Genomic DNA, 23,253 nt, shown 5'->3' with positions numbered 1-23,253 from the left:
ATCCAAAATGTATTACTTTATTCAGAAATGTTTGTAGAAAATAAAGCTCTGATGTTTTAAACTTTTAGCTCTGTGAAGCACATGGCAGGCAATGAATCAAAATAAGCAGAGCATTATCTGAATCAAATATTCCTTCCAAGAGGCACCATGCACTTGCTACATAAATCAATGCACAAGTCGTTGTTTATCTTTCTTTCATTTTCCTTCCAATTTTCATGTAGATTGTGCAGGTCAAATAGAAGTTAGTTAAGTCATTTCAGATCTAATCACCTCAACCATGCACAAGAATAGGAGCAGAATACACATGGTTCTTCAGGCTCTGAAGAAGGTGGAATGCCTGAATTGCCACTGGGCTCACTAACATGTCTGGACACTTTCAAATAAAAGCTCAAGTATGTTTGGATCTTCTGGAAACAATTTCTGTTCTAGATACAACTGGACAGACTGGAATGCGGTTCAACAGCCACATCAAACTGCAACCATTAAAATTCAAGGCTGGGATTTTCCAAGGGGCCTAAGGAAGTTTGGAAATCCTAGTCAGTATTTCTAGCTTAGGGTCATATCCTCACTGCTATAAATCACTGTAGTTCCATCGAAGTCAATGGAACTATGCTGATTTACAGCAGTTGAGAATCTAACCCATCTTTTTTTTTTTTTTAATTCCTTTGAAATTTTTTTTAAAAGAAGCTAGAAAAAATGTGATGAACAGCTAAAGACAGCAAAGCAAAGCGAAACTGCAGCAGATTTAAATTTTCTACTTACTAAGTGCAAGACTGTCTATTGCCCTACATGCTCACCCGGCAAACAAGGGAGTATAAGCGGTCCCATTATTCCCCAGCATGGACTACCCATATTGCCTGCCAGAGCCCTGCGGTGAGCACAAGCGACTTGAGTCTGCTACACACCCTCCCAGGCAGGTAGGTACAGGTGGAAAATGCGCACAGCTGGTGCAGAGGAGAAAGCTATTTGCATCTGTTAAGGTGCTAGTACTCATTACTTCATCCCTGCTCTAGCAGGGTTGGGAAGCTGGTCTGCTCCTGGACAGTACAATTGTGTGTTACCCAGTACGCAAGACTAAAAAGAAGTCACAGTTTTAGCTCCGAAGTGAGTGGACTAAGGTTTTTGTTGGACTTTTAAGAGAAAACAGGTTTTCTCAGCCCAGTAGACAAATAGCAAAAGGTAAAAAGTTATTTTTGCCATGACTAAATTGTAGCCTATATTTGATCTAAAGGGTTTACAATATAATTGCTGTTTTTGGGCCTACTACTGGGGGCAGTTGGAGTATGTGACAACAACGAAGGGCCAAATTTTTTCTTTAGCTATGTGTGAATAGCTCTCAGTGAGCTCATTGGGAGCTCTATAAAATACGTTTAGGATCTGCAAAATATGCACTTGCATAAACCTCAGAACGCATGTACAAAATGTAATACACAAGACATTAAATTCCACAACTTTTAGAGATGACCCGAGCAGACCACCCACACAGCCAACTAATTTTGCCTCACCTCTCCCTCCCAGCTCCTTGGCAAATCAGGAAAAAAAAGGGGCCTTTAAATTTGGTGAGATTATCAGCCTCAAAAGAGGACTTCCAGAATAAGGGCAAACAAGTACTTGCCTAAAGGTTATTGGCAGTAGCACCTGACCCTTCCACAGGGAGGTGTCAATAGTCTTTATCCATAACAGACCCAATATCTTCCCAGCTGTATTCGTTAGCCATAAAGGGATCACAAGCCAACTCACGTGTTGTCTGAAGCTCTGACATTGGCTTAACAAATCCAAAAGAATCTCATTTTGAAAGATTTTTCTTCTAATAATCAAAGTATCATTAAGGGAGGATAGAGACAGCCTACCATCTCAGAAAGGATTCCCATGCCATTTGTATTTGCAAATTGCTCAGCTAAGTAAAACAGTTTGGGTGAACCTTGAATTTAAGTTTGCTTAGCTTTTCATGTTTACTGAAGCAACCATGAAGAAAAAAGTCACTACATAGGAATAGTCAGTTAACTCACCTCTGCAGCGATCATGAAGGTAAGGATCCTCTTGGTCTACTTCCTCATCTGAAATTTTAACTAATAAGAAGGTGAAATAGACATTAGAAGGGAAAACAGTTTTCCTCTCACAATAAAATGCTGTCTACCTGATAAAACATTTGGAGTAGGTATCCGTGGATACGTATTCAACAAGATAATACTGAAGAGTTATTTATTCATTTTAAAAGCTATTTTGAATTTATATTTGACACTTGATTCAAACACATGCACGCACAGTACACTTGCTAAATAAATGACAGATCATAAGATACCTTGTATAATTGCTGACTACATTTGAACCAAGATGTTCAAATAGGAGTTCCTAAAGTTAGGCTTCTGTACCTAAAAGTTTAACCTGAAATGTGCTGAACACCCTGAGCTTCCACTGACTTCAGTTGCAGCTGAGAGTGCTTAGCAATTATTAAGCTAACCTTATTTATTCATTTAGATTGTATTCTAAAAAGCAACTTCACCCCTAAAAGTGCCCCACCAAGTCTCTGGCTGCCCTTGGCGTACGTTTTAAAAGAGTACAAGAAGAGATGCAACATAAATCATCCAGAAGTACAAGCATTTCTGCTTCCCTGCATCCTGTCATGACTTGAAGTTGTGCTCTGTTGTCTTAGCCTAATTGTATTGCTGGTTTAATATACCTTGGTCTTTGTTAGGAACATCATTAATTGACCCTTCAGTGCCTTCTTGACCCTTGACACAGCAAGCTCTGAACACCTGCCCGCACTGGTAGCCTATCAGCTGGCTCTGCTCACAGCTCTGTCCTTGAACTTGGGCTGTCTTTCCCAGCAAGCAACAGTAACAGCATTTCTGTCAAAACAAAGAACAGATAGTAAGTGAAATCCTAGCCCTAAAGAACTCAAGGAGAGTTTTGCCATTAACTTCAGTAGGGCCAGGAGTTCACCCAGTGTGTTTACAGTAAACTGTCAGCCAAAGCTTCAAAACTCCTGCTGTGCTTAATTATTTAACTCTCAGAACGTCTCTATGGGTCTGTTAATTCCAATGGGCTCTGGATCAGGCCTCAAGAGGAGATGAAAGCCAAACCCAGGCCTTGGATCAATCCCCACTGTCCCTAATGGGGTGGGAAGCAAGAATGGTCCATGTACAGATGTTGTAGAGGGCTCCCCTCCCTTAAATTGGCTGATACAAATCTCCAGTTCTGAACACCACCAAACCGTGGGACTCCTCAAAACCCTGAATTACATTTTATGACTCGAGCACTACTTTTAATTTAAAGCAGATTTTATTTGTCACAGCGAGGATGAGGGACATTACTCAGTTTATATGTAAACTGCACACCTGCATGCCCTTCCAACCTCCCCGCAGATCCTCACTTTAAAAAAATAGCACCTGGGCTTAAAGTTAGCACACCATAGAGACATGAAAGAAGGCACTCTACTGTATAGACCAACCAGGATTTAAAAGATTCTAAAAAGAAAAAAAAAATCCTTATATTGGATCAAGCCTAACATTTTTAACTTAATATTAATTACTTGTATCATGACAGCACCCAGATGTCTCAACTGAAATTGGATCCCTAATAGAATCATAGAATATTAGAGTTGGAAGGGACCTCAGGAGGTCATCTAGTCCAACTCCCTGCTCAAAGCAGGACTAACCTCAGCTATATCATCCCAACCAGGGCTTTGTCAAGCCTCACCTTAAAAACCTCTAAGGATGGAGATTCCACCACCTCCCTAGGTAACCCATTCCAATGCTTCACCACCCTCCTAGTAAAAAACTTTTTCCTAATGTCCAACTTAGACCTCCCGCCCTGCAACTTGAGACCGTTGCTCCTTGTTCGGTCATCTGCCACCACCGAGAACAGCCTAGCCCCATCCTCCCTGGAACCCCCTTTCAGGTAGTTAAAGGCCGCTATCAAATCCCCCCTCACTCTTCTCTTTTGCACTACCTTGTACATGCACATGCCTATCCCAAAGAGTTTAGTCTAAATAAACAAGACAGACAGAGGGAGAAACAGAGGCACAGATAAGTAACGCAGTGATACAGTGGTAGGGCCAAGAACAAGGTCTCTTAAGTCTCATCCAGTGTCCTAAATGCTGGTCCACACATCTCTATGTTAATTATTCAAGAATGTCACCTCTTAAGAACCCAGTCCTGAAATGGAATCTGCTAGTGCCCGGAGTTTCTAGGCATGAGGGTCTGCACTAGAAGAAGAGGGGCTGCAGCATCCACTGCAGGACAGAACAGAGGAAAACAGGGTTGATTCAAAACAAGCGGCTGTGTTGGTTTTGTTTTAGCCTGAGTTGAAAGAGCATTGCCAAATTGCTCAGTTTTCTCCCCTGCTACTAGAAAGCTAGGCTGAAACTGGGTTCACTGCAACCAGTGTCTGACAACTACTGCTGTGAAGTAAAATGCAGATCAAACTTGTATGTGAATATCAAAGAGATCTACTAGACCAGCAATCACTAACTAACCCATTCACTCGTAGTAATAGAAAGCAAGGATAGATGCGAAGTGTGCTTGTCGTTGTACCTGTATCTTGTTAGAAGTTTGCCACTGTAACCAAATCAGCTTTTAGATGCTAAAACCTTTTCACGTCATAATTACCCTACATTACGTATGAACGATGTTCAATTAACCTTACAATCAAAGATGTGAGACACTGCAGAAAACTAATAATATAATCTACATTGTCTTCAACTTATCTATCTCTGCTATAATGAATGATTGTCTTATGTAAATGAGTGTAACTAGTTTAACATTCAATCTCCTATGCACACATAGGTAACTTAAAAGTGGTGGGTCAGACTGTGCCCAACAATGAAGAATCCTCAGTCACATGCTGTGCTCAAAACACTTGACAGCGCTTCTGCTATAAAAGAGAAACCTCGGGCCTGATCCTGCATCTCTAGTCTGCTGAACCTTAAACAGGAAAAGTTTAAACTGTGGGACTGAGCTCTTCCAAGTAGTTATTTAGAATACCCTGGAAAATGCAAGGAAAGACTCTAGCAGACTCTACGTCTAAGCTGCATTTGGATCCTAACCTTTTGGGATGATTCCAGAGAGATTTCTGCAAGCCAGCAAACATCCATCTCTGCTTCAAATCTGAGATAAGGACCTTGCAATCATGTGTAATGTATATGATTCTTTGAACCATTCAATAACTTCTTTTTTTATTAATAAATATTTAGTTAGTTTACTAAGGATTGGCTGACAGCATGATATTTGGATAAGATCTGAAGTATTTATTGACCTCGGGGTAAATGTTTGATCCTTTGGGATGGGTAGAAGCTCACATATAGTGAACCTGGTTTTCAGTAACCTCTCACTATATTAAACCAATTTGTCTGGACGGGAGACAAGGGCTGGAATGCCTAAAGAGGACTGGGTTTGGCTTTTTGTTAACCAGTGGGGTGTTATAGAAGCACCACTGGTTTGGTGAATCTAATTATAGAATAAACCACCAGTTATTGTCTGCCCTGTTCCTTACAGCCTGCCCTGAATGTGGCACTTGATCACACTGAAAAAGGATAAAAATTATGTCCAGCACTTCAGAATAAAAATCCATGAATTTAATGATATAGATGAATAAAGGCTTATTTAGAAAATGAGAGAATAAAGGCTAAATACTGCCCCTGGGGGAAAGTATTATGATTGGGATAGGTCTGAGCATTTGAAGGACAATCAAAATTTCTACCAGACTCTTCCCTTTAATTTGTGGATCTAGTTTTGAGAGACACATGCTGATCTGTACTATTGGCTGCTATAAGAGACTCAATGCTCAATCAACCCATCTGGATAAGTTAGATTTATGTCTTCAGAGACAGATTTTTCTGCTTGGCTTTAAATAGACTTATTTTGTACCCTTCATTTTCAGTGTGTTACAAGGTGCTTAACTGTGCTCACACTTTATCAACAACTGCCATCTGTGGACACAGAAAACAGAAGCTAGTGTTTTCAAAATATGGCCCTTCATCTTCCTTCTAGTTGCATATTCCGGACTCAAATGACAGAATAGTCACCCCCCCCACCCCATGATTCTTACTAGATAGCTCACCCAGTTAGCCCACTCATTGGATTCCCCATTAAGCCTGACTATTTTCTTGCAGAAAAATATCCAATCCAAAGGGATTCACCTGTTAAAGGCCAGCTGAGGAGCTCTGACATACAAGCCCCGTACCTCACCTAGTACGAACGTTCCTTTGTCAGAATACCGTAGAGAGTCTGGCTCAAAATGTTTTCACTATAAAAAAAGTTACGAACAGTTTAGCTCTAAACGATTGTGAGCCTCCTACATGCAGCCACAATGTAGTACACATGGATCTAAATCAGACAGTGTGCAGAGTGAGGTACTAACAAACACAAGTGAGGGTGGCAGCATTTGGCCTGTACTGATTAGTATCATTCCTAAATTAGTCTTATTTCCCTCCTGCTGATAAACCCATACATGCAAAACATTGATCTGGTGGTAAGGATCTTCTTTAAACTTGCTTGCAGTGTTGCTGTAGCTGCATGGGTCCCAGGATATTAGAGAGACAAGGTAGGTGAGATAATAGATTTATTGGACCAACTTGTGTTGGTGAAAGAGACACAAGCTTTTGAGTTACACAGAGCTCTTCTTCAGGCTGCCTTTTTACATCATCATGATCAACTTTATCATTTACATGGCTTTAAAACACTGCTGTGAGTACAGCTGTGTCTCTGGTAGCAACCCCTGCTCAACACTTTTCATTCCAGCCCTGTTTTCACCTCTTCATAATTCTTCAAAACATTTTTACCTCCAGGGCTGAACTTTTGTCATGCTTAATTTCTTGCTATGGTGAATTTTTTGAACACTGAGAAACTCCTTCAGCTACTACTGAATTGTGGAAGAATGCAGGGAAGAGTCCTCTCTCTCACTGTAGAAAACCTTGATTTTTTTAAAGCAGAACTATGTCACTAATGGCTGACATTTAAAAGGGGACTCAGATGTACTCTGCTTGTTTGATCAAAAATGGTTTTGATTTTACAAAACATCTGAAGGTTGCACAGTGAGCACATTCAGAGTCATTTTGTTGTTAGACCAGGAGCATTTTAAAGGTGGCTATAATGCACATGCAGCTCAGCATTAGAACATTTTTTTAAATTGGCTAAGATACAGCTAAGACATCTGATTGGTTTAAGCTACTTCCTCCACTTTAACAGAAGTAGAAAGCTGCCTCTCCCCTTCCCTCCCACACAAAACAAACATGCTCAAGAAATTCAATTGGGTGGGAAAATAAAAAGGGGGTTGAAAGGCTCAGCAAAGGGTAATAGGCACTTATGCTGCTGCCACCCACAGGGGCCCCATCACCACAGCTCTCCTCCAAACATGCACTGCCACATCCAGTCCCAGTCCAGATGGTTTATTCTTTTAGAACAAAGATTAAACAAACAAACATAAAACACTCTTAAGTCAATACCTGGCCCCAGGTTCCAGGGCCACCCCACGCAGGGTCTGTGGCACTCCAGCTCCTGGCAGCTTCCTGGCCTCAGCTAGCCCTGCTCCCTCCGGGGAGCAGCAGCAATAAGCTTGCTTCCCTAGCCCACCTGACTCCAGGAACCAACCACAGGCATTAGGGCCACTTCACCATGACCTTTGCCGCCTAAAGCTCAGCCTACCTCAGACCCTCCTTCCTAGCTGCCCACCATCAGCCCTTTATAGGCCCAGGTGTAGCCCAGCCCTCTAATTAGCTGGATTAGGCTCAGATGCTTCAGTTCAGGGGCACTGGGTTTAGTCTATCCACAGAGACAGCTACCCTGGGACAGCTGTATAATGAAGTATGTACACATGCTTTGCTACCACAGCCATGGAAGACAAAACAATCTATACAGCCGCTCTCTTGGAGGGTACATAGATTTCAACAGACCCTTATATGCGGAATCCATCCACAGCCCCATAAACACTTCAGTGTAAGAAAACACTGACAAGCCACGAGGCGCTATCTTCTACTCCCTTCAGCAAGACATGCACCCTCTGGTCCCTGATTCCACCTCACTCAGCTCCTGGATCTCACTTCCTCCCACAGCCAAGGAAAAAACAACAGGCGAGTGGCAGCTCAGAGGGGCAGCAGAGGCCAGGGTGTTGAGGGCATGAGAGGAAGTGGCGACTGGGCCCAGAGGAAGTCCATGCTGTGAAACAAGCCCGAGGGGGTAGATAGGGTCATTTCACTCCCACTGGTGAAAACCTTCCTTAGAAAACATCTGTAGTAATTACAGGAGAGGGTTCGTTTTGAAGAAAGGAGTGAACTAGAGTGTAAACAGGGTAGTGGCAACTGGGTCAACCCCAGGTGTCCAAGATGAGTATTTTCATCCTTGGTACAGAATGATGCGGACACTTACTTGTCCTCACAATCCTGTGATGCTTCAATTTAAGAGTGAATCAAGCCAAGGTATCTATAATAAAGAGCAGCAACAACAGTTAATAGCAGTTCTGAAGTCTCACCTTAGTGAATTTGGCTTCACAAGTGGAAATATCATCCTGTGACTCACATTCTTCATGTTCATTGGCAATGTTAATGCCAATGGAACAGTAGTGTTCCTCCAGCTTATTACTGCAGCACTGCTCCTGGACTATGCTGACAATTGAAATGAAATTAGACCAAAAAACAAAACAAAAAAAAGCATGTTTAGAACAAAAGCATATAAATCAGTAAGTGCTATTAATGATAATGATTCACCAATTGGTATTTGTACTGAGTTTCAATGGGAAAATGTTTACTTGGAATGAACACTTTAGTTATCCATAAAAAAAGAAACCAGCTAAAAAGATTCTTTAGGTACAATCAGAACTGATCGTCTATGAGATACCAACTAAGTGGGTCCATCTGTGGACTATCACGTAATGGTGGCCTGCACAGCTTGGTTGTTCACTTTTTCAGCTCTCAGACTCACAGTAGAGCAGCTTAGACAAACACCTGTAAGGGATGGTCTAGATAATGCTTTGTCCTGCCATAAGTGCAGAGGTCTGGATTAGATGGTCCTATGAGTCTATAGTCCATAAATATCCCCTTTTGCTTTATTTACATTTCTGACAACCCTGTTTATATAATTTTGTAAATTCAAAATATTTCCTACAACTTCTTCCCATGGATAAAAACGAGTAAGAACGATAAACTTCTCCCTCTTCTGACATCGCTGCTATTTGCATGCCAAGTCCGCCGTACACATTGCTACATTATTGTGGAGAATGCTGTTACAGTGCTTAGATTACAGCAGTTACATAGCTGCATCCCAGTATTCAGAGTGGGGAAGAGGGGAAATGTCACAGACTAGCAACAGATCAGTTTACATCAGTTAATTAACATATTCATCAGCTGTTTGTGATGTTACCATTTCACAGAAAATAAAGTCACACAAGATGGTGAAGACAAAAGGGAACATCCAAAGGACAAATTTAGACTGTAAAATGTTTTTATTTATATGTTATAGGGGACCTTAAAAACATATTCTCTTACATATGAGGGCTGGAAGGAAAAGTCAGAAAAGCACTGCAGGTCACATTTAAAGGTATTTATTTAGACATACATATTTTGCACCCATCAACAGATCACTTGAGCCCCTTACAGCTATTAAAAATCAATAGACCATAATAAATTTCCCCTCATTCTTAACTGTAAAATGCATTCCCTATTTTTTTTAATCCCTTATTACTAGACTAGGCCAGTCAAATGTTTGCAGGTATCATCTAGAAGCATCTACAATTCCAAAAAGGAATTCAGCACCAAGACAAACATCCCCCCCTCTGCCCCCGCTCGGATTGGGGGGCAGTCGCCCACCTCCCAGGCTGGCAGCTGGCAGCAGCTGCCTGCAACTTGCCCAGCTGGCAGACCCCCTCCCTGGCTCAAAGCCCAGTGCCCAGAAAACTAGTCAATTCCACTGCTCTATGACAGCCCCAGATTTCACCAGTTACCCTCTTTTCCTGTCTCTCTCTCACTTTCCTTCCTCCTCTTAAATCTATGGCAACAAAATTTGGCACGGTGCTTTATATTCCCCAGCATTGGCATGCTGCACAAAGCCTCCTGGCTTTGGCCAACATCACCTCTAGCCCAGGTACGTAGGTGAGTTGCACACCCCTGGTGTAAAGGTGGTAACCCTACCCACACTAGATCTGACATCTGTCCTATCACAGCCTTATATACTCAGCCCTTCTTCCAACGTATGGCTCACATTAGTCTGTAAATATAAAATCCCATGGAAAATTGAGTGTTGGGGTACTCATTAAAATTTTCAGAAGTCAGGGGGTACTTGCTTCCTAAAAGGTTGAGAAACACTGTCATAGAGAATTTAGAGATTTTGAAGTTTCACTTTGCTCCAATGTGGGGCAAACCCCCAAAATTCTCAGGAAAAGGAGTCCCCATGACTCCCTGGTGTCATGGGGAGGGGCTGGAAGGATGCTTGCTCCCTCCACAGCGGGAGCCCTCAGATCCCTGACCTGGGGTGGGCACAGCCGTCAGGGATGTCAAAGCCCAGCGGCCCCTGGCCACCTACAACAGGCTCCTCCTAGGATGGCCCGGCCCCCCGTCGTTCCGCCACTGGGTCCCTTAAAGGTCCACCTCTGTTCCCCTTAAAACTCCTCCAGACTCCCACTCTCGGCCAGGTAGCTTTGGCTGTAACCTTCAGTTCCTTGCAGCACGAGCTGCTCGACTGCGGCACTTTCTTTCCCGGGCTCAGAGAGGGGGCCAGAGGGGAGAGGGGGAGAGGAGAGGGTGAAAACAGCTTTCCCCTCCAAGTGGGGTGGGGTGGGAGGAGATGAAACAGCGCGCTTGGCTTACAGGAAACAGCCCAGACCCTATTTGCTTGCTTTCTTCTTTTTTTTTTTTCCTCCCTGCCTCTGCTGCCTGATTGCTGACAGTACTTTCAGTTTCACAGGGTATTCAGTTGACCGGTCAGTTTGTAACTCTGGTGTTCGCATCTTTGAGGTTCTACTGTAAATCCACTCTCCACTTGGTGCAGCAGAACTGACCCAGTTCAACAGGCACAGAGGTTGGGGGCCGGATTTGTCCCTCTGAGCAAAACCTGCAAACACTCCACATTCAGCACTCTCATTAATTCAGTAGCATATGGATGGCTTACATACGTTTCCTCTTATTCCTTAGATTAATCTAGACTATTATTTCAACTAACGACCAAACAGTCACTTCTTCAACTTCATCAGAAATGTTCTGCTCTTCAGTAACCACACTGTACCAAGACCTTGTTAAATTCAATTTATAGTTTTGTTGTATATGGCTGAAAGTTTACTAGAATCCCAAACCTTGAACGTGGAAATTGTAAGAGTAGATGGCCACAGAATTGACTTTCACTGAGGATATATCAGGGTCACATAAATGTTCTGGTTTCTGATTTATTGTGGATTTTATCACGTTTCAATGGTGCATCACCAATGAAGCAAAGTTATATTTTAGACTTTTTTTAAGCTTTATTTTTGTGAGACAGACATTGCTGAAAAATGAAATAAACTTTTTAATAACTCATTAATGGGAATATAAATCAAGTAAAGGGTAACAAATGTTTAATATACAAATCCTTGTTTATCCTTTTGCTCACAAATTTTGCTGAAAATGTAAAGTAGTTTGGGGAATACATTTAGATTAATTTCAGCAATATTTGGAACAGCAGACAACACCCAACTTGTAAAAGCCCAACCAGCTGAAAAATCCTAAATTTGAGAAGATCAAAGCACATTAATTTTACTCTAGTTTTTACCTGACAGATTAACAGATCCATGAAGAACCAGAATCATGTGGTTTTACTTGTTAAAATTTAACCTGCTTTACTGATTTTCACGGAACAACTTAATAGTGAAGAAACTGCAGGTTCAATTTACTAAACAACTATATCCCCAGAATCCTTTCATCTCCTTTATTATCCTCCCCAGAGGGTGCATTCTTAAACCAGCATGGATTTCCTAATCACCTCTGGTGAGCTCTTATTCCCTTTCATTTCTTCCCATAAAAAGTATTAAAATTTAACTCTGGTTTTAAGACAATTTCTTCATTTGGTGCCAGTCTAGTTTAAACCAGAAAAAAAACCCAACCCTCATTACCTGACTCCTCTCTTCCTTGACTTATTAGTGTGCCTTGAAACTACTTTTGTGCTATTCATGTGAAGAATTGGAGGTTTTATGTTTGAGTCAACCATGAAGACTAGAAAATGACTTCACTCAAATAAGTGCTTTGCAGAAACAAGCTATGGCCTCAAATTAAAAAGACATTTGAAACAAAAAGCACTGCTCTGGCTTTAATCCTTCTGTCATCCCTCTGATCAGCTCCAAGACTATTGTGTAACATGCAGGATTAAAGAAAGATTTGTTACAGGTCCTATTCTGCACATTTTTATTCAACATACATACCATTCATAGTATGGCTAGAGCATAGGGCTCAACGAGTAGTGATCAATGGCTCCATGTCTAGCTGGCAACCGGTCACAAGCGGAGTTCCCCAGGGGTCGGTCCTGGGGCCGGTTTTGTTCAACATCTTTATTAATGATCTGGAGGATGGGGTAGATTGCACCCTCAGCAAGTTTGCAGACGACACTAAGCTGGGGGGAGTGGTAGATACCCTGCAAGGTAGGGATAGGATACAGAGTGACCTAAACAAACTGGAGGATTGGGCCAAAAGAAATCTAATGAGGTTCAACAAAGAAAAGTGCAGAGTCCTCCACTTAGGAAGAAAGAATCCCATGCACAGCTATAGACTGGGGACCGACGAGCTGGGCAGCAGCTCTGCAGAAAAGGACCTGGGGGTAACAGTGGATAAAAAGCTGGATATGAGTCAGCAGTGTGCCCTGGTTGTCAAGAAGGCCAATGGCATATTGGGCTGCATTAGGAGGGGCATTGCTAGCAGGTCACGGGAAGTGATTATTCCCCTCTATTCGGCATTGGTGAGGCCGCATTTAGAATATTGTGTCCAGTTTTGGGCCCCCCAATACAAAAAGGATGTGGACAAGTTGGAGAGAGTCCAGCGGAGGGCAACAAAAATGATTAGGGGCTGGAGCACAGGACTTATGAGGAGAGGCTGAGGGAACTGGGCTTGTTTAGTCTGCAAAAGAGAAGAGTGAGGGGGGATTTGATAGCGGCCTTTAACTACCTGAAAGGGGGTTCTAGGGAGGATGGGGCTAGGCTGTTCTCGGTGGTGGCAGATGACAGAACAAGGAGCAACGGTCTCAAGTTGCAGGGAGGGAGGTCTAGGTTGGACATTAGGAAAAAGTTTTTTACTAGGAGGGTGGTGAAGCACTGGAATGGGTTACCTAGGGAGGTGGTGGAATCTCCATCCTTAGAGGTTTTTAAGCTGCGGCTTGACAAAGCCCTGGTTGGGATGATATAGCAGAGGTTAGTCCTGCTTTGAGCAGGGGGTTGGACTAGATGACCTCCTGAGGTCCCTTCCAACTCTAATATTCTATGATTCTATGATTCTATGTGAAACCTCTCAGCAATGTGTGTAATCAGGCAGAATGGCCTCATTCCAGCGGGGGGGGGGGGGAGGAGGGGTTGTGACACACTGTACCCCAAAGCAGCACCCTGTAAACCCCATATTCATCATTCCTGTGTGGTTGCAATAGTTCATGCTAAGCATGCCATATGAGATATCTAATGAAGGGTCATGATTTGCTGAGACCCATTGATCTGTCAAAATATGTATATCACAATTTGCTGTTATTGAAACTAGCAAGTTTATAAAGTATAACAGCAAAGGAGGTATCCACGCCGAAGAGGGGTTCAGCAACCATCAAGCAGGAAAGGAGTGATAAACAAAGGATTTACAATACAGTGACAGTTGCACAAGTATACAATGGAGATTGCTCAACTCTATGACTCACTGGCATGAGAGGACACCAGCTGGGGGAGGAAGGATTGAGCAACCTTGTGACTCAGCAGAGCCCACCTGGGCATGTTTGGACTAGGATCTGCCAAGCACAGGGACCTGGATATAAAATAGGGGACAGTGGCTGCATGCTTTGGCCTTTCTTCTCCCCTACCCATGCTGGAAGCAATGAGAGCACTGAGCGACAGAGACTTCAACAGGAGACTGGCCCCCAAGCTTCAGGGAGAAGCTTGTGTCCTGAGAAGTATAACATCTAGTGGGGTGAGAAAAACGGCTTAATCTGGATACTGCCGAGTGTTATAAGGTTTAACACCAAGACATTGACTCCGCTGTGTTGCTGGGAGGCAAGGCAGCGATCCAACACCTCCCTGCCCACCCTGTCCCCTACTCCCAGCCCTGCACTCAGGGCTGGATGAGCCAGACTGCTTGCATGCTCAGCCTTTACCCAGATGGCCTGAGCCACGGATCACTTATTTGCTTAGTCCTCAGGCAGGAAACCTGAGCCACAGATGGCTTTCACTTGGAGTACTCCACCCTCAGGAGAGAAGGCCTGATCCCCTGTCCGTCTGCTCTGCCCCGCCCATCCTGAGCTACCACTGGCTGCCAGCCAAGATGCTCCACAGGCCAACCCACCATGAGCAGAGATTTCTCACTGCTGCCACAGGAGGCACCCCTGCTGCTGAGCTGCAGGAACTTACCAGAGAGATACATGCTTCTTGAGCACCTGTCAAAGGACAATATTAGAGATGGACCTAGACCTAAACCCCAGACCCAACCAGCATCGAACTTCAGTTCTGATCCAGAGCGGAACTGTGTGGCTGAGGCTCAGCTGTTTATGAAAAAAAGATGTTTTATGAACGTAAAAAGAAAACTTGTAATCGTAGCGTTTATTAGGCAGAGAAAATCTTGATGGCAGGTAAATGTTTTATCAGCCTGAGTTTGGGATGGGCACAGGAAGCCATAAGTGAATTAAGCTGTCATCCCAAATGAGTGCTGATAAAGCTTTACAGCACGGCACACTATCATGCATTCGGAATATGCCACATGTTCATGAAAAACTAGTTAAGGATTTTTTTTTTTTTTTTTTTTTTTTTTAAAAGAGTTTTAAAAACATTTATTTTGGACTGTTTTTTTAATCCTTCTGACTGCAAAGGGCAGTAACGCCGAGGTCCATGAGCAGGGCATAGAGGAAAAGTTAAAATTAATAAAACATCTCCACAAATGACCCACAACAGCTTTTCTAAACATAAAAGTAACATGTCTTTAAAATATGACATCTCAGGCGCTTCCAGAACTAGAATGATATAAAATTATAAAGTTATATATAAAATAGTTAGGCAGCTGGTGTGTTGTGAGCACTACTTATCATGCTGACCACTTTTGTTTTATTGTTCTATTGTGTTCTTCTATCTGTATCTAGCAGTTGTCTCTTGTCTTATATTGCACGTTCTTTGGGCCAGGGACTGTCTTTTTGTTCTGCGTTTATACAGCATGTAGCACAAGAGTGTCCTGGTCTGTGACTGTTGCTTCTAGGTTCTATCATAATACAAATAAATAATTTTTAAAATTTCCCAAATCTAGCCCCAACGGGAGTTTATATTCTCTTATTATCTAAGCAATCAGGGTTTTTTTTATACACAAACTATTATTGGTCCAGAAATGAATCTCAACTTTGGGCAGGAAGGAGGAGAAATTTCTTGAGCTGGTCAATTTGCCAACAAACAACAAAAAAAGGCACCTGCACAGAACTAGATACTGTGGGTTTGGAATGTTAGAAAATGTCTTGGGGGGAAAGATCAGTGAGCAGAGGAAAGGTGGTCAAAAAGCCTGCTCACCCAATCTCTAGGTCTATTACCTGTTTGTACTGTCAGCACAGGTAGAATTTTTGTCCAAAATTTTTTCTCCCCTGACCAGCAAACAAATGCAGATTCAGGTTGACGAAAACAAGTTGCGAATTCATGTCAAATTCGTCAAATTGTTTCAGTCAAAAACAAAAAACAAAACCAAAAAAAAAAAAAAAGACATGAAAAAAAATCATTTTTTTATTCAGCACCCTTTTTTGTTCTGAAAATTCATTTACATTTTGTTTTAAAATATTAGAAATTTCTTCAAAAGCTCAAAAACTAAACAAAATGTATTGTTTCAAGTCGAACAAAATGTTTTGCTTTAACAAACAATTTTGTGTTTGTTTTCGGAATGACCAGAGAACAACAACAACAGAAGTTATTTCAACCGTTCTAGTCACAGGGGACATATGCAAAAAATTTTTGCTTTGGGGCACTCTGACAACACAGTGAAATGTAATGGTTTGCAGGGGAAATGGTGGCCATTCTAGTGGCCTCAGGGTGTGCAGGAGACTTGGTACATCATGAGTGCAATTGGGCAGGAGTAGCCAAATAGGTCACCAGCATCCATAGGGACTTCAAATCTATCTGAAGATGTAATTCTTCTGCAAGGTGGGAGATCAAAGGGACCAGCTCTGAGGTGGCCTATTTGCTGCCCAGCATACTCATTGTGGAGCAAGACCAAGTATCTTTTCAATCTAACCTGGGCTCCAGCTTATGAAATGTGCTCATGTCCATGGAAAAGAAGTTACTATGGATGGCAAGTCCTCTGGCAACAACAGGATTTTTTTTAAGTTAGATCCTAAAGGGGGTTGCATAGACTGGAGATGAATTCAGAGAATGTTCCATGGCACTGGCTCTAGGAAGCGAGACACATAACAGGCTGGCAGAGTTTGCATGGAACATCTCCCTCCATTTCTATTAGTAAGTATTGACCTGTGGCAAAAGGATAAAATTGATTCTGCTGCCTCACCCTGATTCAGATAATGGGAGGTGGGAGCAGAAAAAGAGAGAGGGCCACTTTGGGCGTGGGCTGAGCAGTCCTAAGGCAGGAACCCCACGAATAGTCAATCATTTAGGAGGAGGACTGAGCTTGAGCCTTTGTTATGGTGTTATTAATTTCTTTGTTAATCCAGCCAAACCCCAGGAAGGGGATATTAAAAACAGTAGACAGAATAGAATAGATTAGGAAAGGTACCTGCTCCCAATACTAAGAAGTCCTTATAGTATACTTCTGCACTGAAAAGTGACTGTGAAAGTGTTAGACTGACTCCATTTTTATTTTGTCTCTCTGACTTCCTGATCAAATCTGCTCACTTTACAAGGGATTTTATTCTCATCTGACTGCCCGCCCTGCAAACTCAACCTGTAATTTGGAAGTCAAGCTGAGTTCCTTTTGGCATGAAGTAATATAAGATACTGCACACACAGGGCCATTTTAAGACCTTTGTAGGCCCTAGGCACACTTGCCTTCGTAGGCCCCCCAACCGAAATAACTAATTTGATTTTAAGCTATTAATAAATAGTTTTTTAAATAAAAAAAAAAATTATACATAATTTTTTTTGTTGTAGGCCCTGAAAGTTTCATAGGCCCTAGGCACTGTGCCTAATGGATAATACGGCCCTGTGCACACAAAGAGACAGACCTTTCAAAAAGCTCAGGGCCAGATATTCAATTGCTCAGCATCCGCAATTGCACCAGATTTTCAAAAGAGCTCAGTTGCCATTAAGGCACGTAACTCATGGACCGTTTTTCAAAAGTGCTCAGCACCCAGCAGCTTCAACTGTGACATGTATTTAGATGCCTATATAAGAGCTGAGCTCTTTTGAAAATCTGATGCCATTTTGTGGGTCCTGAACCATTCTGTAATTCTTCTCTAAATTCTATCCCCATTTAGTCTTAAGCTAAACCATCGGGCCTGATTCTATTTTCATTCACACCTGAGTATGTCAGAAGTAACGGCACTTACACTGGTATAAATGAGAGGAGAATCAAGCTCCCTGACTTCACATTTTGGCCCCAATTACACTTGTGTAACACCACTGTTTACGATAGGGTTGCACAGATGTAATGAAGAGCAGACTTTGGGCCCTTGAGATATTTGCTTGTGAAGCAACATCAGAAAACAATCCAACCGAGTGTCTTACAGCTGTATTAGTGATGGAGTGCTAACTGGAATAAAAAGTAATATCATTTATATTGCCAATAAAATATGCATGTAGTATGCCATTTTTACATAGTCACGGTGCAGTAGGACTGCACTTCAAAGTTAGTGTTATTTATTGACACTGCAGCATACTGAGTCTATTAACATAAATACAGTATTTTATGCTTAGACTCTCTGTATATACACAAGTCAGATATATTTATAATTAAGCACACTTTTAAGCTTTCCTATGAAGTTTTAAATTACAATATTAGAATCTCAGCTCACATTAATCAAATGGTCCTTAAAACAAAAATACTCTGGCTTCCAAGTTGTTCAATAAACTTGGTTTCCTGTTTTTCCTGTCTATGTTTTGTCTATAATTCTTTTCACTCTTCAAGTATTTCCTAAATTGGGATTTAAATCCTATCTGTCAATTCTTGTGCGCAAGAGACTGCTTTCTATGCCAATATAAATGCAAAAAGACAGAAACAACGGACAGACATTACTGCAAAACACATTCTTTCCATAATATATATCAATCCAACACTTCTACAATTACACAAGGTTAAAGCACTAAGCAATTCATTTGAAAAGAGAGAAGAGGGCAGGGTGATATGCTTTAAATGGAGAAATAGAAAATCTTAGAAGCTGCCTTTCATCAGCTCCTTCACAATTTAAGAGCTACAAATTTGGTTAATGGCAAAACTAATGTATAAACTATTGGTGCCAGAGAAAATATAATGCTTCTAATATCTACCAGGTTCAGTATAAACACCACATAAGTTAAATGCTGATAGTATTTTTAATGTTCAGTGCTTCCTTCTTTGGATCACATAATAGGAAATGGTGCTCTCCCAATTCTATTGAAATTAAGAGATCTATTTATCCATATAATCAAAGGCTATTTTTATGCATACAAAAACATAGCTAAAAGTCAGACCTTCTTATTCCTGGGAATTTTAGCTTATCTTAGACTATTATTAATGCTTTTCTACTTATGCATATAACCAAATATATAACTAAATAGGAAATACAGACATTTCCTTGCTCTTGCTACACTGGAGAAATTGGGTAAAATATATTTATTTTATATATTGGCTACTATCCCTAGCTGACTGGTAACCAAGAATTTCTATAGTTATTTCATATAGATCCTTAGCTGGCAAAAATCAGTACAGCTACACTGAAGCCAAGGAAGCAACATCAATTTACATCAGTGGAGGCTCTGGCCCATTGTTTTTAAATATGTTTCATTGTTTTGAAAAATGAACAAAAATCTTACTCCGTGCGCCATAAACGGCCAGAATCTGGCTTATCCTACAGTGATGTTCACAATGATAGTGCAGAGCTGAGCGGGCTCCATGCCTCTCCAGCAACGGCGTGTGCGCGACATAGAAAAACGGTGCGAAAAAGCACTTGCAGTTTGTTTGGGACAAGAAGGGAGAGGGAGCGAGCACGTTGCATCATGGGGGGACGACAAGCTTCCCAAAAGTCTCTGCGGGTAGTTGCAATGTGGGATAGCTACATTGACGACCCAACCGTGGTGAATGGGGATACAAGAGCCCAGTGCAAGAAGTGTGGTGTGATCACACTCCTGCGACTTCTAGAATTCGGTGGGGAAAGTCGATTTAAAGTAAATTGACTTCAGTCTGCAATGTAGACATACCGTAAGTGACCAGCTAAAATCTGGTACAGCCGGGAACTGAACCCAGGTTTTTCAGTCCTAATCCAATGTTTTAACAACAATTGCTCACCCCTGGTTTGCCCTTTCTTTCACTATGATGCCTGCTAGAACCTGTTCAATTTAAACAGAAAAGTGTTTTCCTCAGGAAAATGACGCGTTAATGAAATCAACAACATTTTCCCTATATTTTGGTTTTATGATAGGAAAATTCAAAACAATTTTTTTAAATTTCAATTTAAAATATCATTCCCCTCCCCCCCAGCCAAAGAATCAAAATTTTCCATTTAAATTTTCTCAATCATCAAAGGTTCTTTCCTTTTTTCCTCCCTTTTTTTTTTTTTTAAAACTCCGTTCCCTCCTCCTCCTCCAACTTTATTATTTTTTTTACCCATTGGAAACAGGGGAGGGGAGTAAAAATGTGAGAAAAGATATCCCCACGCAGATGATTTCCAACTTTTCTCATATTTTCCAACAGGAGAAAGTTGAAAGACTAAGGAAATGTTAAACAGTAGGTTTTAGACATTTTTTTTTTCCAAAGCTAAACAAAACTTTCAGTTTATTTGGACTGAAAATTCTCTTTGGAAATCAAAACAGTAGTTTAAAAAAAAAAAAAAAACTTTCAAAAGCAAATTTTCATTACCTGTCACCATCATTTTCGACAATCAACATTAAGTAATAACATACCTGCATTCTTTGGATTCAGAAATAAATGGCAGAGAACTGCAATGTCTTTTTTGACTTGCCCAGTCATTACCACTGTTGCAGCATTTTTCCACTGAACTTTCTGTAAAAATGAATATAAAAAAAAAAAAAAATCAGAATATTTCATAGGTCCTTAACAAACAAACAGTGTTGATTCTGCTAATAATTACTACAATTGACAGCCAGTTAATTTTTCCCTCTGATTGACAGCCAGTTAATTTTTCCCTTTGCACCCCAGTGAAGGCTGAAACAGTACACGTATGCAGTAGATAGGGATGCCCAAATAAGGGGTTGTATTTTATTGGTATTTAACATGTTTATTATGGTAATGCCAACAAAGTGGGCCCCCCCCAATATCCTAGATGCTGTACAGACAGAGTTGTAGATGGTTTCTGCAACAAAGAGCTGGCAATCTAAGTAGATAAGACAGGCCAGGATGGGGAAGAAGGAGAATACACAAGCAGAGGGGACAATGTGATAGTAGTTCCATGATTATTTGGGGCTGGGGGGAATGAAGGGGCAGGATAGGAGAGAAAAGGGTAAGAGGGCCAGCTTTGGAATGAAACCGAGGTGAAAAAAAACATGAGGATGGAGAAGGGTTGGAGCCAATTAACACAGGGCAGAAAAAGTCGAGTTAAAATTCATAAAGGTCTCTGAATGTCCAGAGACCCAGTGGTTCCTGCTTTAGCTGCTTACACTCTGCCACCTGGAGTCTCTTGCTGGCTCCTCTCTGCAGCCCACATGGTAGGATATATTAACACCTAGCCCTGAGCCCATCCATTGCACCTAATTATCCTTAAACAGAGCAGACTGAAGGTACCCTTCTCTTTTAATATAAAAGATGTAGGCCAAGGACTGCAGCTCCCAGCATGCAATGGTCCATTTTCCACAAAGGTCAAGATGGAGGGAGCACTGAATACTGGAAGGAACGGTCATCTCCCTGATTTGCACTCTTCAATGTTGAAGGTAAGAGCAGCCAGGAGCCACACTATAAAACCTCAAAGCTGCATTTGAGCACCTCTCCTCAACAATATAAGGATGTGAATTACAAGTGCATTTACATAACTCCCTTATTTCCCAAACGTTTAAGATGTTCACAGTTTGAATCTTTCAGAATGTCTACAATCAACTATATATGCAGAACTATCTTCAGAGAAAGCTAGAAGCAAATGTATGTAGCATCTTGGCCACTCAATACAAAAAATGTACAGCTGATACAAATAGGGGAAGTCAGAGGGAAACAGATACAAAATAAAGCCAAATCAAGCTAATGGAGATGGTTATTTAACTTGACCATTATTTGTGCAGAATGACTTGATCGAGCAAACCTAAATACCGCTAATGAGCTGACAAGGGTTTCAAGTCTGTTTCATGTGCAAAAGTTCACCACACAGCAGGTATGTTAGAACTTGGACAAAAACAAGAGTCACATTTTCTTATTAATTATTATTATTAGAGTCCACTCACTGAACAATTCACTGCACATGCACCAGGCAGAAAGATACAATATGGAGGAAGGCTTTTGTGATTACAGGTACTTCTACTGTAAAGTTCCTATTCATTTATCTTGGTTTTATACAGGTTCTGGTTGTCATTTTTTTAATGATATAATAAATAAGATATTTTCATTCCTGGATCACGCTGTGATTTACAACGGAAGGCAAATATCACCGCCGTTTTACAGATGGAGAAACTGTGGCGCAGAAAGATGAAGTGATTTGCCCAAAGTCAGACAGCACATCAGTGGCAGAAGAGGAAATAGAACCCAGGTCAGCTGATTCCTAGCCCAGCGTTCTGGTCACTGGACCATATTGACTCTGCATAGAATTGTCTCCTGGCAGTGACCATTTCCTTCTCCTGTAATGCGTCAAGTACATCTGGTGCTATACACAACTCAGAAACAATGGGTCAAATTCTGGCCTCATTGAAATCAATGGTAAAATTCCCCCTTATTTCAGTGGGTCCAGGATTTCATACAACTATCTGAAATAGAGAGAGAACTCAAGGTGCTACAAAGAAAATGGAAGTCTGGTAAAGATCTGATTGCAATGGGAGACATGGAAGTGACAAATGGAGTCTGGTCTCCTATCTGGGTGTTAGTGACACGTGCATATGGAGTCCGGTGCTCTTCTCCTGCAAGCGTACTACTAGCAAACACGGAGTGCTTCAGATTTAATTAAAGGGGTTATCAATGACCACATTTTATTGCTGCTATTTGCAATTCATTTTACTCATATTGAAAAATGATTCATTTTTAAGTGAAGTGCAGAGCTCGCCCTAGGTTTTGCAGGGATCTGTACCAAGTAACATCGGGGTCCTCAGGCAAGTTCCTCCCCAGACGGACAATCCTTGCCCTTGGCCACTGATTCTCCTTCTGGCTCTGGCAATACACCCCTACAAGTAACTAGAGCATTTAAAAAGGTCCAGCAATGCAATCTAAAATGTAGGTCTGTGTCCAGACTGAGGAGGGAGAACTGCAGTTCAGGCTACAGTTGTATGTGACATCACAATTCATACCATCCAAAGACCTGTCACAGCCCTATTGAGAAGAAAGGGAAGTTAAAAAACAAGCAATACAAAAAAACCCTACTTTGAGGCCATTCTTCTAAAACATGATGGAATAATAAAATGTGGAGAAACTTTTTTTTGGTATTTTTGCTTTGCTGTTTGCCTTTACAATTCGCATTTACAGACAAGTCTACTTTTTCAAGATTCCAGAAACTGTTTGCATCTGAATTACTCTCCCAAAGTGAAATCCTGGCCCCACGGAAACCAATGAGAATTTTGTCAGTGATTTCAATGAGAGTTTTGTCCATGGGGCCAAGATTTCACTCCTGTACTTTGACACGAAGACGTTCTAATGACTCCTTAGAAAGAACTAAGGGATGGGGAGAGAAGAGAAAAAAAAAGATGGGTGTAGAACATGTGTTGGCTTTCCAGCCATACTAAGACCGAATTTCTTCTTCCCACTCTCCTCCATGGATGTTTTGGTGTTTTAGACTAAAAGATTTACCCAAGCAGTGGAAG

At 41.5% G+C, this 23,253-nt stretch overlaps 1 protein-coding gene across 3 annotated transcripts in view; it reads right to left on the bottom strand.

The window, feature by feature from the left end:
• Positions 1–23,253, bottom strand: part of FBLN1 (fibulin 1) — a 123,624-nt gene that overhangs the window by 54,986 nt on the left and 45,385 nt on the right. For all 3 annotated transcript variants that reach the window (XM_067530979.1, XM_067530978.1, XM_067530980.1), the window contains 4 exons: positions 20,209–20,308; positions 8,467–8,599; positions 2,681–2,849; positions 2,010–2,069 (listed from right to left, as the gene is read on the bottom strand). In XM_067530979.1, the coding sequence (XP_067387080.1) occupies positions 2,010–2,069; positions 2,681–2,849; positions 8,467–8,599; positions 20,209–20,308 (462 nt within the window). The remainder of the gene's footprint in view (positions 1–2,009; positions 2,070–2,680; positions 2,850–8,466; positions 8,600–20,208; positions 20,309–23,253) is intronic.

Source organism: Emydura macquarii, unplaced genomic scaffold (assembly GCF_026122565.2).
Source record: "Emydura macquarii macquarii isolate MOO-44397 ecotype Brisbane River unplaced genomic scaffold, CSIRO-AGI_Emac_v2 contig_3122, whole genome shotgun sequence".
Taxonomy (NCBI): domain Eukaryota; kingdom Metazoa; phylum Chordata; order Testudines; family Chelidae; genus Emydura; species Emydura macquarii.
Note: the sequence above shows the minus strand (reverse complement) of the source record. Positions and strands in the feature narration are given on the sequence as shown.